Source organism: Onychostruthus taczanowskii, unplaced genomic scaffold (genome assembly GCF_017590055.1).
Source record: "Onychostruthus taczanowskii isolate IOZ18803 unplaced genomic scaffold, ASM1759005v1 scaffold105, whole genome shotgun sequence".
NCBI classification, from domain to species: Eukaryota; Metazoa; Chordata; class Aves; order Passeriformes; family Passeridae; genus Onychostruthus; species Onychostruthus taczanowskii.
In genome coordinates this window covers 1,480,489-1,498,335 of record NW_024497078.1, presented here as the reverse complement: position 1 = coordinate 1,498,335, position 17,847 = coordinate 1,480,489, and the positions used below count along the sequence as shown (strand labels likewise).

Below are 17,847 nucleotides of genomic sequence, written 5' to 3'. Positions count from 1 at the left end.
TGACTTACACTTTGTATTATAAAATCTTAATGTAAAGCTGTTGTTTGGTGCAGAGTTTTCTGGATTTTTTTTTTTAAGTTTGGTTTAGGGTTTTTTGAGGGTAGTTATTTCATGTGTGTTGGGTTTGGTTTTTTTATTGATGCATCAGAAAATGTAAAAAGGAAACACAAAAATCTGCATTATAGTGAAAAGAGAACCATTATGATGATTCTTAACATGAGACAAAAGCCAAATCTGCCTGGAGGCATATCTTTGAAACTATATTACTGCAGGGTTTTGGCTTCTTTATGCTAGCTTTAGTGGCACAGAAGCAAAACAATTATTTTTAGCTTTTTGCTGAGTTTTCTTTCCCCCCTCAGCCTTTTTCAAGTTCACATCTCTGATCCCAGGGAATTGTTTGAAAAGCTGTCATTGGAATGAGGAGAAAGATTCCATAATGTGCCTGTTATAGGCATTCAATGCTGCTGTGTATAGTTATAATGTGATTTCAATGTGAAAAATCACTGTTCACGGTTTTAAAATGTCCCAAATATTATCATCTAAGGAAGGCACTAAATAAGACTATGCCCTTCACAGTGCCTTGCTTAATGTAATATTGATCTCTTGGAAATTTTCCTGTCACAACTGAAGTGTAAGACTATCAATTCATGGATGTAACACTAGTCATGTTTAGCTATATGTGACATGTCACATATAGCTAAAATCACATAGCTACATGTGATTGAGGTGGAATATGTTGTTCTCCCCACCCTCAGGTTGGGAGTGTCTCTTCAGGCATGCCTGCTGCAGATTGTGGGCTACAGAAATCTCATTGCAGAGGTCGAGAAGCTGCGCCGAGAGCCGTACGATTCGGAGAATCCACAGCATGAGGAGATGCTGCTGAAGGTAGGTGCTGAAGAGGTGCTCAGAGGCCATCCTCTGTTCATGTCAGCTCCCAAGCCTGCTTCATAAACCTCTTTGAAACATCGAGAGCTGTTGTCACCTTCCTCCATCTTGTACCTGTTTTAAGATAAGACCACACAGCATTATAATCTGGTCTGGGAGCTACCTGCCAAGCAGGCAGCTCACTCCCTGGCTGATAAATGCATTTCCCTTGGCTGGGCTATATCTAGGCACCGGGTAATGCAGGTCTTAGAGCACAGAGCTGTTATCTGCAGTGAGCTCTGGAAAAGTACCTTTATATCCTGCTTCAATACACCTTTCTCCAACACAAGGAGGGTATTTTCCTCTATTAACCAAATTACAAATTTATTTCTTCAATTTCTTGTATTTTTGAGGGCAATGTCTTTGTATACCAATAGCAAACATCTATTTTTTGTTGTGTGGAATGGAAGAGTGGGAGTTGGTGACTTACACCTTTATAGTTGCTTTGTATTTTCAATCGAAAACAAAATTAATCTATTCTTTTGATAATACATGCAGAGCCAGGAAAACCATAACAGCTGGGTTTTACTTCCTTCATGCTTTCAGGAAAGCCTTGCACTGGAGCAGACAATAAAAGCAATTTTTCTATCTTGACGCCATAAGCAGAGGAAGAGCTGGAGAGTTCTTATACTAGAAAGAAATTGATGAAAAAAATAAAGGTTCTGGAAAATAGTTTAATAGCAAGCCCTGGTCCTGATCATGGTTCAACTGTAGCTATTGAAAGATGCTTCAGAGAAATACCAAGAAACATAGAATAAGTGGTAGTGAGCTTATTGGCTATAAGCAAAATGCCTTCTTAGAGAATTTACAGAGTTCTTATAAAAACATACTACCTGTTTGGTTGTGGGAAGTTTCTTTTTAAATTTAAGACAAAAATACTGAAGACTTTAACAATACCAGATGATGATGAAGATGCCTTCCATGCTGTAGCTTGCAGTGCAAGGCTTTGCACAAATTACAGTGAGAGCTTCTGGAAATTTTACCATCATTACGTCGTCCTCCAAAAATCCCAGTAGGTATATTATATAAGCACTGTCAGATGCAAGTAACTGCTTCTAAAAATGCCTCAGATAGTCGGGATTCCTGTTGGAGTCTGGAAAGCTGCCTTTAAGGTTTGCCTGCAGATGGGAGGTGGGAGTCTTACAAGGAATGGTCCAAATCCAGAGCTGCCCTGAAGGAGTTTACCTAACCATCAGGTAAATTTAGGCAGATGGACTCCTCCTGTCCAGGTCCTGCCCCTGTGCATCCAAATGCACAAATTTATGGGAGTAGAGTGAATTTTAACTAAAGAAACACACAGATTAACCCATTGAGGAAGACTGTGTTTTGCAGGTGAGAGATCCAAGTGGCAGCCTGGAGTGTTGGTTGCTGAAAATATCAGGCACCTCACTGCAGATTAAAGAGGGCCTTTGGCTCCAGGAAACCATCCCTAAATTCCCTAAATACAAGCATCTACCTTGCCCAGAGAGCAAGTAGGGTCTGGGGTTGGGATCATAGGTGAGAAGGAGCAAGGAGCTGGCTTTAGTCTCTCCCTGCCATCGAGCCTGCGAGGGCAAGGTCCTGAGAATCATGTCAGCAGTGATGTGTGGTCATGTAAGTGCTTTAAAAACATAATTACACAAGCATAAAAGCAGAAGGGAAACTGAGCATTTGTCTGAGGAGAGATTAAACAGTGCAGCTTACTCAACATTATGCAAACTCCAAATGTTGAAAAAAGTATCAGTTTCACCTAGGTATTAGCACTTGTTTACCATAGATGTTCTACTTTTGCAAATGTCAAATGGAAATATGTCCAAGGGTTTAATTCATTTTATAATCCTCGCTGTGTAAGAATAGTCTGGTTGGTTTTCTTTCCTTCTAGATACTCTGCTAAGTGATCTCTGCAATGGGTAATTTAGGTTCCTAATGGCTATCATTTATTCATGTTTACCAGGAGAGCCCTATGAATGAAAGATTAACTTAATGTGATTGTACTAATGATTAATACTGTATTTACTGTTGATGGATGAACATTGGTTTAAACAATGATGCTTTATGCAGCCATTACAAAGTGAAATCATTAAGATTTTAACCTTCCCAGGGCACTTAATTTTAAATGAACTTAGAATTGCTAAAATTAAAACAATTTCTGTTTTTATTTGGGAAATGTGCACACAGCTCTTTCCCTTGGGAAGATTTTGTCTGAGTGATTTTCTTGAGGATGTACTCACCAGCTTATGACTGATGATTAATACACTTTCTTAATTCTAAATTCTGATTTCTTAATACACTTCAGAAAGGGTGAGTTTGTGATATGGCACATGAGGTGTGCATCAAGGTATGCATTTGTCATATGTCAATTTAGGCTGCTTTTAGGTGCATAGCGACATGATATTTAGGCACTAAACTCTCTGGACCAGTGCAGTTAAATGGATTTATTCCAGCTGATGACCTGGCTTGTTAAATCACTTTGGACATTTCTTTATGTGAGATCAATGAATGATTATTCCCTTAATTAAATATGATCGTGCACATGCTATCCTTGTATGGAGGTTCTTGGGGTTTTTTTTATGTTCTCTAATTTGCTTTTCAACACTGTGGTAGCCAAGTCTGGTCTCTTGATTTATAACCTTTCCAGAGACTTGCAAAAGATGCCAGAGAAAAGATTACTGCAGAGCCTCAGAGACTCAAAGCTGCTCTGCTGCTCTGTCAGTGATTTACAACCAAATTCCAGCCCATTCCTGTCTCTGTGCTTATGGAGGCAGACACCACCTCCATGCACAAAGCATGAGCAAAACAGGTCTTTGTGTGAGGTGTTAGATCAGCTGTGATAAGGTCAGAAGGGCCTTGTAGGGCTGAAATGTCTGCAGTACTTCTGAGCAATTTGGGATTTCCCCCACAGATGCACATCCAGGGGAACTTCCTTTGATTTTGTGTGTTGGGATAGAAATGCTGGGATACTGTTTAGTGATCAGAACTTAGCTTGGTTTAAAAAGAGAAAAAAAAAAGTCTTTATTGTGTGGAAACTTAATTATGTTTTACCTGTAATCTTCCTAGTTGTGGAAATGCTTGAAGCCGAATTCACCGCTGAAAGCTCGGATTTCGAAGCAGTGGTGTGAAATTGGTTTCCAAGGTGACGATCCTAAAACAGACTTTAGAGGAATGGGTCTCCTGGGCTTATATAACTTGGTGTAAGTATGTCCCTCTCCAGATGGGTTTACATGTGTCTGAAGTCATGGAAAGCAGCATTACTTGCAGATTTTAGCAAATCTGTGGGAATAATTTATAGAAATGCTAGAGACTTCATATTAAGGAAATGAAAGAATTTATTTGCTAGCCTAATTTTTGGAGTGTTTCTCTTCTCAAAGGGGTCTCCTTTATTTCAGTACTCCTAATTCAACCTTGTAAAACCACTTGCTAAGCCCTTTTTTTAGTTTCTCTGTGACACAGTGAGTTAGCACTCTCTTCCTACCAGAAAGAAAGTGTAAAGTATATTTTCACCAGTATCTAGATCTCCTTAAACAAAATGCCCTGGAAGTATGTAGGTGGGAGGGTTATGGTACTGCTCAGCTGCTGTCTTTGGGAATTTCATGCTGAATTCTTAAGCAAAACACTTGATATGTAGTCACTGATGGCAGATTTAGGTAGTTTGACTGCTGCTTCAGTGTCTGTCAATACTCAAAATTAAGCAGTGAGTTTACATCACTTTTTGCTTCCAACTCAGGCACACCAGGTGTTAATGCTATAGCTGTGCTTTGTAATTTGGGAATTGACTAATGCCTGTTGTTTTCTCCAGCCCTTGTATTTGCTGCATGCAGTTACATAACTTGGAAACATTTGGTAAAATAACTTCTCCTTTAGGCAAAAAATAAATATTTTCTGCTTTTATGGATTGCAGGATATAAATCATCCTCTGTCCGTATGTTGTTCCCTAGTAAATCTCAGTTGAGGATCTGGACTCTTGACTCTGGCTTTGAACTTCCATTTGAAATTAATCCCTATCATGTATTTAATTTCTTAGTCTTCTGTGATGACTCTTATCTTACTTAATGAATCTGCCAGATCAAGAAGCCTGAACTGCTTTCTCTTGAGCTCAGCACCCGGCATGCTCCAGCTGTAAACAGCTGATTTTCTGTAGGGTGGGTAGAGAGGAGACTCTGCTAATGCACATTCACTCAACTCACAGAGGAGTGCACTTGGACTTGGAGGCTGCTTTAATCTTTCAGTTTGGGGGTCTGAGTGGATTTTAATGAGTTTAAACATCAGATGCTACTCATACTGTGTAACACATGCACCTGCCTTTAGAAAGGTGTGTATAGACGGCTTAGTATGACTTCAGATGCTTTTTTTTTTTTTTTTTTTTTTTTTTTTTTTTTTTTTTTTTTTTTTTTTTAAACAATTCACCCTAAACGTATATGTCTGCAGGTATTTTGCTGAATGGGACACTGAGATAGCTCAGCAAGTTCTCACTGATTCTCTTCACCCTAAATACAGGTAATGCTTGAGATGAGAAACAATAACTTGAGAGAGCATTCTGCTGGCTCTCTTTGAGGAAGGGGGCTGAGTTTTTTCTTTTCATTGGGCATATCCTTGGGTATTGCCACATGTTGTCTGTTTTAAAGTACTGATCCTAATCAGGTGCAAGAGGCAAACTTTCGTTCTGAATCTTGGAAATAGTTAAATTTAGTGTTAAATGTTTTCACTTCTGATTTCAAATGATTTTTGTGTTTTTATTTACCTTTCTTTTAATTTGTTTGTGTTTTTTCATAATAAAGGGAAGTCACTAAGAAGGAACTAAGGTTTTTTTTTTTTGTTTCTTCTGTTTTCTGAGACACTACATGCAGATAAAGATGAAACTACAATTTGGTGTGTTATAAACTTCAAGTCTTTGTTGCAACACTGGGAGATCCGTGTTCTTTCCTTTAGAGTTGACCCAAACTGGGGAGGGGGGAGCACTGGGTCCATATGAACATGCTTATCTGTCAAAAATGAGATCCACCTTTCTTGATGTAGTTAAAGTGACTGCCTTGATAATCATAAGTAGCCTAGGCCAAATATTTGTTAGCAGAGCTGAAAAGCTCTTTTATTTATAGTCACTTACTCTGTCTATATTGACTAATGATGGTTCCAATCTGGCTACTCCATTGTCCTGACTATTGCGAGATCAGGCACCTTCAAGTGTCACAAACCGTGCTGTAGGTAATTTGTCAATAAGAGACTCCACAATTATTGGGGAGTAGAGGCCTCTCAGCCAGTTACATAGAAATCAGTTGCCTTAAAAGACATTTTTCTTCTGTCAGTAATGTTTGATATCCATAAAGCTGGTTCAAACACCTAAATACTGAAGGTTTTGATCTCCTCAGGATTCTTGGGCTTTTTTGTTGAGTTCTTAATGGTAATTCTGTGACAAAAAGCCCTTGGAACATAATAGTGTGCTTCATTTGCGTGTTTGATTACCAAGGCAGTCTTGGAATGCAGTGTGAGCATGTACAATTTCTATGCCTTGACAGAGATTCAGTAGAAGATAGATGCTGCAGGTGGTGCCCATGGTGATCTTCCTGATGTGGTTGCTTAGCAGCTGTGCTGTTTTCTGATGGGATCATGATCAATGGATTTTCTATCTCAGTTGAACCGTTTCACTTGCCCACATCCTCTGTGTGCCACCTTTATTATTCAAACTTCACCTGGGGTTTTCTAACTGGTGTTATTCTACAGCCTACAAAGGTGGCTCAGATTTTAGAGGATGAGCAAATAATAGTGTATTCCTGTATGCAAAGCTATTTAGGACCTGAAGTTTTGTCCTTATTCACTCCAGCTAGTAACCCTCAGGTCACAATGAGTATTAATCTATTAGCATTTAAAGTAATTAATGACAACCATTTTTATATACTATATTTACATGAAGCTCAGGGAATTGGTTTTTAGTGTAATATATATTTACTGAAGTTCAATGTAGCCATGATATTATGAAAATCCTTTGCTGGGATTTTTCCTCTCCTGAGAAGCTGAGGAGCCTCAGGAGAGAAATGTAAACAATTACTATCTGCTGCTGTGGAATGCAACATGTGCATTTGTGATTGGTCCATGTGGATTGTTTTCCATTGATGACCAATCACAGCCACCTGTGCCAAGGCTGTGAGCAGTCACAGGATTTTTGTTATTCTATTCTATTCTGTTCTTGTTGTAGCCTTCTGATCTCTCTGTTCTTTTAGTATAGCTTTCATGTAGTATTTAATATAATATTTAACATAATAAATCAGCCTTCTGAAATGGAGTCAAGCCTTGTGTCTCCACACACAGAGAGTTCGTCGCAACAGTTCAAAAATAGTCTAAGAGCAGTGCTTTCCCACATGCCTGTCTATAATTTGGGACCTAAGGCTTGCAAACTCTGATTTGCCTTACTAGGGCAAAACTCCCACAGCCGTGTCAAGGTTGTAAGCCCTGGTTAGGGTGAGTTTTGTGCCTGCCTTTAGCTGGTTTTAAATGTAGGCAATGATTTCTACTAAACTTGCTCATTTCAGTAGACTCAAACCTGGTTAGGGGGATGTTGGCTGACTGGTTGGATCACACAGCTCTTTTAAATCGTTGAAGAGCTGAAATTTAGTTAAATATCAATCTGTTCCCTAACTAATTTTATTTTAAGGGAGATGTCTTCTGTGTCCTTGAAAAACACTGTATTATCCTGCCAAATAATAGGAAACGCTGTTCCTTACCTTTGTCTGTTGAGTGATTTCTAATTTGGCCAGTCATCAAAGCTTACTGTCAGAGGAGTATTTTCATGTTTGTTGCCTCAGGTGAATCATGCCTCATCATCAGTGATGAGCATCATGAATATCTCTGAAAACACAAAAGAGCTAAAACAATCTTTGATTAGTTAAATGTAATTTCAACTTCTTGTACAGCTCGATCTTAACTGAAGTGGATCACCGTTGTGGTCAATTTAGAAAACAATGGGTTTTTGCTGAGAGCATTGATTTAGGTGCATTTTGTAATGGTGAGATTTGTTGGCAGTGCTCTAAACCAGTTACCCATTTCAAGTCTGTTTTTATCAATCCATTCAGCCAGAAGGAGTGTTAAATGGGATTAGCTATGTAAAAGAAGAAGAAAAAATATTATGTTCAGTCAACATTTTAACATCAGAGAAGTTGAAAGAAAATATTTATCATTTAATAATGTTTGACAATATCTGGATTTTAACTATTTTTTTCTTTCTCAGCCAACTTAGCAAAGCTGAATGGGAGAAGAAAAAGTTTGATAAGGCAATTGGGTAAGTTTAAAGACCTTTTTTAATTTACTACAAACAAGCAGGTACAAGCAGGTGCTGTATATTTGAGGGAGAAAAGGTATTTCCTAGTTATTTTTAAAGGAAGTTTCTGTGAGCATATGTACATCTGCCACACCTTGATTTTGATCAAAGATTGCAGGAGAAACAATTCAAGTTACATTCCGAAAATAATAACACAAAAATTTTGTAGCAAGGAGAAGCTTTCTCTGTGTGCTATATATAGCGTGGTGATTAATATCTGTTTAATTCTTCTTAGCACATGACATGATCAAGTTTCACTTCTTGCTGTCAAAGCCAGGTTCAGAAGTGCTTTTAGGAAAATATAATAGTGAAGAAATAGTACTGAGGATTTTTTCTTCTTTAACAGTGGGTTTGGTATAACTGCATTATTCATGGAAATGGAACAGGATGTTCCTTCTGAATGTATCTAAAAATCTGTAATACAAGATTTTACTGCCCAGATTTAATTTTTCTGTGAAACTTGCTATTAGGCAAGTTAACTTCATGCTGAAGTTAACTTCTGCACTTCTGGTTTGTTTCTTTCCCTCCTGAAATAAAGAAAAAGGTTAAAGGAAAAGAAAATATTTCTGTTTGCTTGATAGAGGTAGTGGAAAAAATACCCAGGACAGTCTAGAGAAGACAGCTGTCTTTAGCTGAGAAAAAAATTCAATCACTGAATATCCAAACATGTTTGCTTTTATGACTAAATGTCCGTGTGAGTCTTTATGTGCTTCCTTGGGAAACAGTCACTGCTAGAAATGTCAAGTTCTTCATGCACCAACCTTGCAAGTTAATTTCCAGTTTCTGAGTTTTGTTGTGCTTGAATATACTTCACTTGTTAATATCTCCTAGCAGGACAGAGTTTGCTTAATGAGTCTGATTTTCTTGTTTCTGTTTCCAGCATGCTTTGATTTAGGATTTTGCCTGTTTTCTGGCCTTTGTCTCTAGTTGTGTTTTAGGGAGAAATAAGCGGTGACTTGACTGGATCTTTTTCACAAGCTTTTTAGCCATATGAATGTCTTTATAGGACAGGTTGTTGAAGCATGATGTTTCTAACTATGGGTAATGAGTTCCAGTGCGAACTCCAGCAGTTAAAAATTACAAATGATGGGTCACCCGGGAGCCATGGCCACCGTGTGGAGTCCTTGCCCTGTTTCAGAGGCGAGTGCAGGAGCACTGGGGTGTCTGTGCTTGTTCTTATTTTGTAGGAATTTATCAGTACTGTTCCACTGAAAATGCTGGCACAGTGATGAAACTCCTGATTTTACTGTGACCATGTGTTTCCCGAGGGAAATGCTGTACAAAGCATGCAGAATAAATGTTTTCCTTGCTTTCCCCACACACACCTTGGAAACTCACAAAGGAGAGAATTAATACATCCCAGTAACATGAAATCTGCAACGTCAGGGTCATCAGTGTTCCTTAAAATGTGATGAAAGAAGGTGAACTCCCAACAAAAGTTGCTGCTTTTCCTTACAGCTACTCTTTTGCCATCGTGGGCATTAACATAACAGACCTTGTATACAACCTGCTGGTGAGTGGGGCTCTGAAGACCCATTTCTACAATGTTGCTCCAGAAGCACCAACGCTCACCCACTTTCAGCAGACGTTCTGTAAGTGCTGGGTGGGAGTGTGGGGCGAGGGGTGGAAATGCATAATTGGTACTCTGCTAACGTACTACTGCCCAAAGTAAAAAAAAGAAATAAAGTCACTGACACAGCACAGAGACTGTGCCCTCTGGTCTAGGATGCTTGGATTCAGCTCTTCAGCTGTGGTGGACACTACTTCCAAACCAATGTGTAAAACAAATGAAGAAACACAAACAAAAAATGCACTAAGCACCTTGCCAAGTGACCTTCCTGTTTTTTAAATGATAAGGAGAAAGCAATGTGCTTTAAGGAGTGTCTGAATATTGTTTCCCCTTAAATCCAATTGTCATATGATACTTGCATCTACATTCTAGTGTTACTCCCCACCCTTGCAGCTCCACCACCAAAATAATGTTTTGACAGCTCTTTCCCATGTATTTGAGCATCCCTGCTACAGCAGAGTCCTGCTGCTCATCTTTGCACAGTGGGAGTAACACTTCTAATATTTTTCAATGTGTAGGCAAGGAACTCATAAAGAGCACCTGCAGCATCTTTCCCTGATTTTATACTCCCTGGTTTTATGTTTCATTTTGTGAATCCATATGTCAAGACAACTTGTGAGAGATTCTGCCAGTGTGTGCAATATTCATCCAATTTTGGCCTTGTCCAGAACAGGTTTAGTCTTGTTCCTGCCCAGTGTCATGAGGTGTCAGATCTCGATGACCAGGATTATCTGTGCAGATCATAATTATTAATACCAGGCTACTTTCTAATTTTATATGTTGTCTTTACATGCAGTATTTATCTCTCCTTCCTTCGTATTGTCTTGCAGGCTACTTAATGCATGAATTCCACAAATTCTGGATTGATGAGGATCCACTGGACATAATGGAATTCAATCGTGTCAGAGAGAAATTTTACAAGCGAATCTTGAAACAGCTCCAGAACCCAGAGATGGCTCTGTGTCCTCATTTTGCTGCATCAGAAAGTTTAATCAATATGTAGTTACTGAGTTGCACCGTCTCACTCTTGGTTTAGATCACTGTTAGAGCATCACTAGCATACTGAATGACCATGGCAACCGTGTGCATGTTTTTGGCGCAGTGTTCTTCTGTTTTTGTCACACGATCCCCTTATGCTTCTCTTGCTGGGGATTTTTCATTTTAAATGGGTGCTCATATTGCCTCATTATGCAGTGTTACCTTCTGAATTGATGTCCAGATATCAGAGTTTTTCTATTTTTTTAGACTTTCCTCATAATTCAGCATTGACAATTGAATTGTATTTCTCTAGCAGTGTTTTTGTATATGTGGAATAAGTAGCTGGATCTTGTATTGTGAAAGCTTTTTAACTTCTCAATATGTTTTAAGATAACTACTGGCATTTCAAGCAAAATGTATGTTTGGACCTCATCTAGAAGATAATGTAATTTAATCTAATTCAGACAAACACATTTAAGTCCAATTTTCTCCATGCAACCATTATATGCTTAATGCAAAATTAATGAGGCTTATGAGATACAAGTTTCAGTGAGAAGAGTTTATGCAGAATTACAATCAAATGCATGAATACCAAATGGTCTGGTGATGCTAACACAGTGAGCTGTGAACACATTCACAACTAACAGATACTGGCAGGGGCCAAAAATTATAACATCAGGCTGTTGTCACCAACACCACCATGCTGAAGCATGGTCTAGATTGCTGCACGTTCCTTTGGATACACAGAGGTTAGTGCTTTGTGTCACACATTGGAAGGCAACATGATTTGGTCGCGTGGTGCTTGGTGAATTCAGGGAAGCAAAAATATGTATCTTTTGTTTGAACTACTGAAAATGTTGCTTTTGTTGTTAATTCAGTTCCTAAGTGCTGGGAGAAATAATTGGTTAGAAGGTTTAGAACAAAACTGCTTGCGTTTCCCAGACTGCTTAAAAAAAATTCAAAATGGCAAACTGCCTTTTTTCTAAAACCATACATGAATAAAAGTGTTTGACACTAAGATTGTGTAGTATACTGAACATCTACCATGGCATTTCATACCCATGGTATTTTTTACCTTCTAAGCAATCAATTTTAGTATTATATGTTTGTGTAAATCACTTGCATATGGAGATTAAATTCAGTAGTGTCCAACTACTTGTGAATATGTGAATAAATTATACATCATTCTAAACTGAAGCACTGTGGGTTTTATTTTTGAGATATGCAGTAATACAGATGAAAATTGTTTTACTTAGTGGATCAGGTAAAATGGATTGTAACAGCTCTGTGGTATTCTTGAGAATGAAGTGTGATCACAACTTCTTCAGATAAGGTGCTTTATATCATTTTAGTTACTGCTTGGGCCATCACTTTATTTAACAAAAATAAAAATAAATAAATGGAAGTACTTCAACTTCCTAGGAAACTCCTTGGGTTTAAGTTGTCTCATTTCTTTGCTGAAATGTAAGCTGTGGGTCAGGACTTCTCTACATGGCTAGAAACTTGCACTCATGGAGTTAATCAGCCGAATTTTATGGGTGTTGCAATAATTAGTCTTCTCCCATGAATCTGGAAATATGGAACTGGAAGTATTAACATTTGCATATTTTGCGTGAGAATACAAGGAATAAAAACTATGCATGTTCAACTTAATACCATTGATTTTGGAAAGTGGTTATTTATAGCTGTTAGGTCTCAAAGACTTTTTTGTGTGACTCTTGAAGGTTCTAAAATAGGTTTCTAGTAACAGTTTTCATTGTTTCAAATTTTAGGCTCTCTCTTTCCTTGCCCCACTCTGACTTAAATATCTTCTGCAATTTATTAGGTTACACTGGCTTATTTTTAATACTCTGCAGTGGAGTTCATGAAGTTGCAGGGGAGGGAGGGAAGGTTCTTGCTACCTTCTTACTGCTCTGATCCTCTCAGTTCTGCCTTGTCTCAAGGTGTCAGCTTCAAATAAAATCAGAAAATATCATCTGGCTCTGTGTCAGATTGTATCACTATAACTAGTTTGGATGATTATTTTTCCCGTCTTGCAGGAAGATAGATTTAATGAAGTGAAAGTGTGAAATTCCTTTTCCTGTGGAGCCCTTGCATGCTGGTGCCTTCAAGTCTTATCCTGTCTGCTTGTGCTTCAGCTTTGTCCTGTGTTTTTGTTCCCAAAATCAATGACAAACCTGGGGCAGAGAATATCCCTAGTGGGTGCCTAAAACTGGCTGGGCACTGCTGAGGGAGGATGTCTGTGGGGCACTGCCTTCCTTCCTCCCCAAGAATGACCTCTTACAATGATAAGAACCTAAGCATTTTTTTAAAAAGTTAGAATTTACGCTGTCACTAGTACAGATCCAAACTGACCTGTGAGCAACTGGATGCTGCTTTCCCTAGGGAGGAGAAAATTAAAGAAATGGTGGGGGGGAGGTATGTGAAGTATTAAAAATTTGTTTCAATAAAGAAGAAACAATATTTATTCTCACTGCAGGGTGCAGAATTTGGTTTAATTAAGTGTAGAGAAGGTTTAGGTTTAGGTTGGATCTTTCCAAAAACCTTCCACAGCTTCATGGTTGTTCCATTTCACCAGCCATGTCCCTCTCAGGCTCATGCCTGGCCATGTTCATCTCAGGCAGCAAGTGCTTCCTGCCCAGGCTGTAAAGTACATAGTCACCTCCTTTCTTAACAGGTAATTTTCCTCAGGCAAATAATTCACAGTAGCAATGCCATGCAGCCCAGGTGTTGTTTTTAAAAGGCACAGCTATGTTCTAAGTCTAAGCTGCTACTTTATTGTATAAAATTCAAGACAGCATGCTGAAGCTATGCAGAATATGCATTGCTTAGAATATGTATTGCTTTGGGTCAGGAAGTGAAAATATAACTGATGAAAGTATAATATTGGCAGATTGAATGTGTTAAAATGCAGAAATATTTACCTTGATCTGTTTAACACCAGGGGGGGAAGAGGGCTATGTAGTATTGGAGTTCTTTAATTCTGTATGCATCCTATATGATGGTGCCTATATTCCTCACTGTTGCAGATTCAAGCACTTTCCATAGCACAGCATTTTCTTATCCCAGCTAATGTGTGTTTAAATTGTTACCAGGGCTCCTTCAACAACATAGGTGGACACAGACTTGTCTTCAGCAACCTTGGTGCTCAGCCAGCATCTGTGGAGCTGGGGCTGTGAGAGCCAACAGGATCTGTGCCTGGGGGATTGATTACAGCCAGGAGGAGAGCAGGTGCTACTCCAGCTTCCTGACGCTCTTTGGCTTGCAGCTTTTCTTTCCTTTGAGGGAAGGAGAAATATTTTTGCTGCACTTCTAATCGGCTATTTTGGAAGGTAGTTTTCCAAATGCTGGTGCTGGTGGTATTTCTATGTAGTATTTTTAGAAGCAAACAAGGTCTACCTTATCTATACGATTTGTTTTGGACAATTGTATCTTCTGACTGTTTTCTGGAGTAGCACTGAAGCTCGATTGAAAAATTTCCTGTCATTTAGAGGGTAAAGGAGATTAATTGATTGTCCTTTTTTTTTTTTTTTTTTTTTTTTTTTTTTTTTTTTTTTTTTTTTTTTTAACGAAAGAGCAATCTTTAAAAGCACCTGTGCCCACTTTGTGCCCTATGGGGCACAGACAGCTGGCGATGACTTAGCAGGCTGAAACACTTTGCTGCAAGCAGGGCATTTTCAGCATGTCCCCAGCTGAAATAAGTGCTGTTAGGTGGAACAGGATGTATGGGAACAGAGTGCTGATGCTCAGGTCAATGAACCCAGGTATGCCTCTACTGGCCCAAAGAATCACTGGTAGCATCATAATACATTGGCTTCCATCATGAGGGATCATCATTTCTTTCTTAATCCCTCCCTTCATGGATTGTGATTAGCTTTTAACATGTTATTTGCTGACCTGTCCCTTTTTGTCAGAAGACAGAGATTTTTGACCCTTCCACAGGAATGATCAACATTGCAGGGTTGTCCCCTAGTGTGGTATTGCAAATTGTTGTCATTCCTGCCCGAGCTCTAGGGGAAACCTCAATCCACAGCTCCACCACTTGGATGGATCTGACCAAGGTAGAAATCAGCTACAGCCTGGAATAGTAACGGGAGAGCAATTCTATAACTGTTAAGTTCATGTCTTTGGCAAGTGCTGTTGGGGAAACAGGGAAACAGGGGAACTCTGTATACACATTGGAAAAGATGGTAACTCTGATTGTACTTACTTCTGTCCCCCAGCTGCCTCTTAACAAGCTTGACATCATCAACATTTTGACATCATCATGACCATTTTGGCATCACAGGAAGTATCCTCTGGAACTGTGATTTTCAGAGAATTGTTCTACTTTGAATCTTGTTAACTACCCTGAATTCCACCTTTTACTCCTCACTTGGAAATTGATCCAATGGGAGCTCAAATTTTGCACTAATGAATCCTCTAGGCTACACTGAGACAAACAGTAGGGTTCCCCTCTGTACTCTTGCATCTGCAGCATGGTGCAGCTAAAAATCACATAAATTATTAAAATAGATGTTTTGCAGAAAACAATCCTGAAATGGATAAGGAAATGAATTGTTCATTGTTTTCCTTGGTTTGCAGCAGAGCAGGTTTTCTGTAAGACTTGCCAATGATTAGACAGGACTCTTCCTACCAGATCCTGTAGGAGTATAGTAGGACAGGCTTTGTGCTTTCCCCTGTGAGCAGTGCACATAGAAATCAGGTCATTACTTATTCTAGCAAAAGAAACTGTTCTACTCTATATAGAACTATAATTAGAAAAGAGATTTAGCTCTAAAATCTCCAAGGAAGAACTGGGTACAGCAGCTAAACTCCAAAGGAGCTATGAGGAAGGGCAGAAGGCTGGTTACTAGACCTGGGCTCTACTGTGCTGAAGGACTGCCGAAACTATCAGTGGTGTATTCCCTAAAAAGCTTACAGCTTGGAATGAGGGAGGGTAGCAGGATGGGGAAGCACGAGGCCAACAAGCACCAGCACAGCTGGCAGCTCAGCAAAGCAGAGCAGCACAAGAGGAGCCGGAAAAAAGAGACATGAGGTTGCCTGTTGTATGTTTACAGGAAGTATCGCTCAATTGAAAGGGTAACCAAGGAAGACACGTGCAGGTGACTGTGAAAAACCTAACCCAAGGACAACAGGGCATGGCACTGTGACACTGGAAATGAGGACAGACATAAGAGAGACTCCAGCTTGATCACTGCGCCGAGCTCTGGGGTCCTCAACACAGGGAGGGCACGGAATTGTTGGAGCAAGTTCATAGAGGGACCAGGGTGATTGATTAAAGGGTTGGAGCTCCTCCCTTATGAGGAAAGGCTGAGAGAATTGGGATTGTTCAGCCTGGAAAAGAGTAGCCTTGGGGTGACCTACTTGCTGTTCAGTACCTGAAGGGGTCTACAGGATGGAGAGGCTATTCACAAGATCATGTAGTGACAGGACAAGGGGGAATGGCTTCCAGCTAAAAGAGGGAAGGTTTAGAATAAATATTAGGAAGAAATTCATTACTGTGAGGGTAGTGAGGCACTGGAACAGGTTGCTCAGAGAATTTGTGGATGCCCCATCCCTGCAAGTCTTTAAGGACAGGTTGGATGCGGCTCTGAGCAACATGGTCTAGACAAAGGTGTCTCTGCCCATGGCAGATGATAAGAACCAGATGAACTTTAGGATCCCTTCCAATCCATTCTATTATTCTGTGATCCCTGGTGCCTACCACACATGAGAAGAAAGTCTGTGATTCTCAAAAGAGACTAGTCAGGAAGTATCAATATGATATAGACATAGCCTCGATGTAAAGCCCTGAGAGGAGGCTAAGGGACAAAGTGGGGACCTTGGTCATGGTCCAGAGACAAGATTGGATTGTTCTCCAAATTTAGAAAGTGCTTCTTGGCACATCAGCCTATGAAACCTGCCTGTTCATCCCTGAGAATCTGCCTCGTCTTGATGTTCTGTATGGGGAACACCAAAGGGGCAGGATGCAGAAGACCCAAAGATGCTGTCTCTCTTTGATAAGGGACTTTGTGATGCTGACTTGGCTCTGGATGGCCGCACATGTTCCTTTAAGCTGTTGTGATTAGGCACCATTTGCCTCTTCACTCTCTCAGTTTTCCATTCACATTGGCTGGTTGGTTTGAATTTAAGCTAACTGGCACTTATCACCTCCAGTTTCCATGCCTCTGTCCCACTGGTCCTTCTCACACTTTTGTCAGCAAGCCATTTTGTAGAGGATGTGCATGTTACTTCTCCATAGCTCTGTGGCCAAAAAAGTGCAGAGAAAGAACAGTGGGGGCAGAGGTCTGAGCAGGCTGCTCTGGAATGTCCTGACCTGGTGAACCTCCTCCTCCTGCCATGCCCTGGTCCAGCTTGCAGGAAGCCACTGTGACACCAGGGGTAGGAAAGCTGCTCTAAGCTCGGCTGTGTCAAGGCTGCTGTCTCCAAGTGCTTTGTGCCTGGCTTGAGGGCTGTGGGAAAGGGACATGAACATGTGGCTGCATGGACAAGCCAGGGCTTCTCTAGTTAGCTGCTGACAGTGCATGAGGTTGTTCTGCCCCTCAAGCGCCCTCAGCCTCCCACCAGGTTCTCTCCAGGGGTAATCAGCTTTCTCTGTCTTGCAGAATAGAACAGGGGTTTTCAGGAGTTGTTTTGTCCATGCCTGGGACTGGCCTCAGTTAGCGTAAGACATGCCTGCCTGCTGTGAAACTCAGCAAATTTACACTGGTTCCAAACCTGACTGGAAGAAATGAATCCAGTAACAGCAAAGAACAGGGGATCCTGAGCCCTGGCAAGAAGTTATAATCCCAGCACAGTACTCTTCTTCATTTGCTGGATAAAAAGACAGGTCTTAGGGAGCATCAACTATCTAGCTGTAACCAAACATGAGTAAAAATAAAATAAACTCCTTAACACCAATGTAATACTGAGGCATTCTTTATCTGTCAGAAGGCATGAGGGAATATTTCCTTCGAAATGCCATGCATGCTGAGTACAGGAAAGCTCCTGGTTTTATACTGTATTTCACATACATATTCACTGATTGCCCCAGAATACATATATGATACATACATATATGAGAGTAATTTCCCTGAAATCATTGAAA

General features: G+C 40.0%; 1 protein-coding gene across 1 annotated transcript in view; it reads left to right on the top strand.

Annotated features, from left to right (window-relative positions):
- Positions 1-11,954, top strand: part of ELMOD1 (ELMO domain containing 1) — a 42,559-nt gene extending 30,605 nt beyond the window's left edge. Inside the window, exons 6-11 of the mRNA XM_041414423.1 lie at positions 756-885; positions 3,961-4,094; positions 5,329-5,397; positions 8,120-8,170; positions 9,668-9,801; positions 10,610-11,954. Coding sequence (XP_041270357.1) covers positions 756-885; positions 3,961-4,094; positions 5,329-5,397; positions 8,120-8,170; positions 9,668-9,801; positions 10,610-10,782 — 691 coding nt within the window. The 3' untranslated portion in view covers positions 10,783-11,954. The remainder of the gene's footprint in view (positions 1-755; positions 886-3,960; positions 4,095-5,328; positions 5,398-8,119; positions 8,171-9,667; positions 9,802-10,609) is intronic.
- The last annotated feature ends 5,893 nt before the right edge of the window (positions 11,955-17,847 follow it).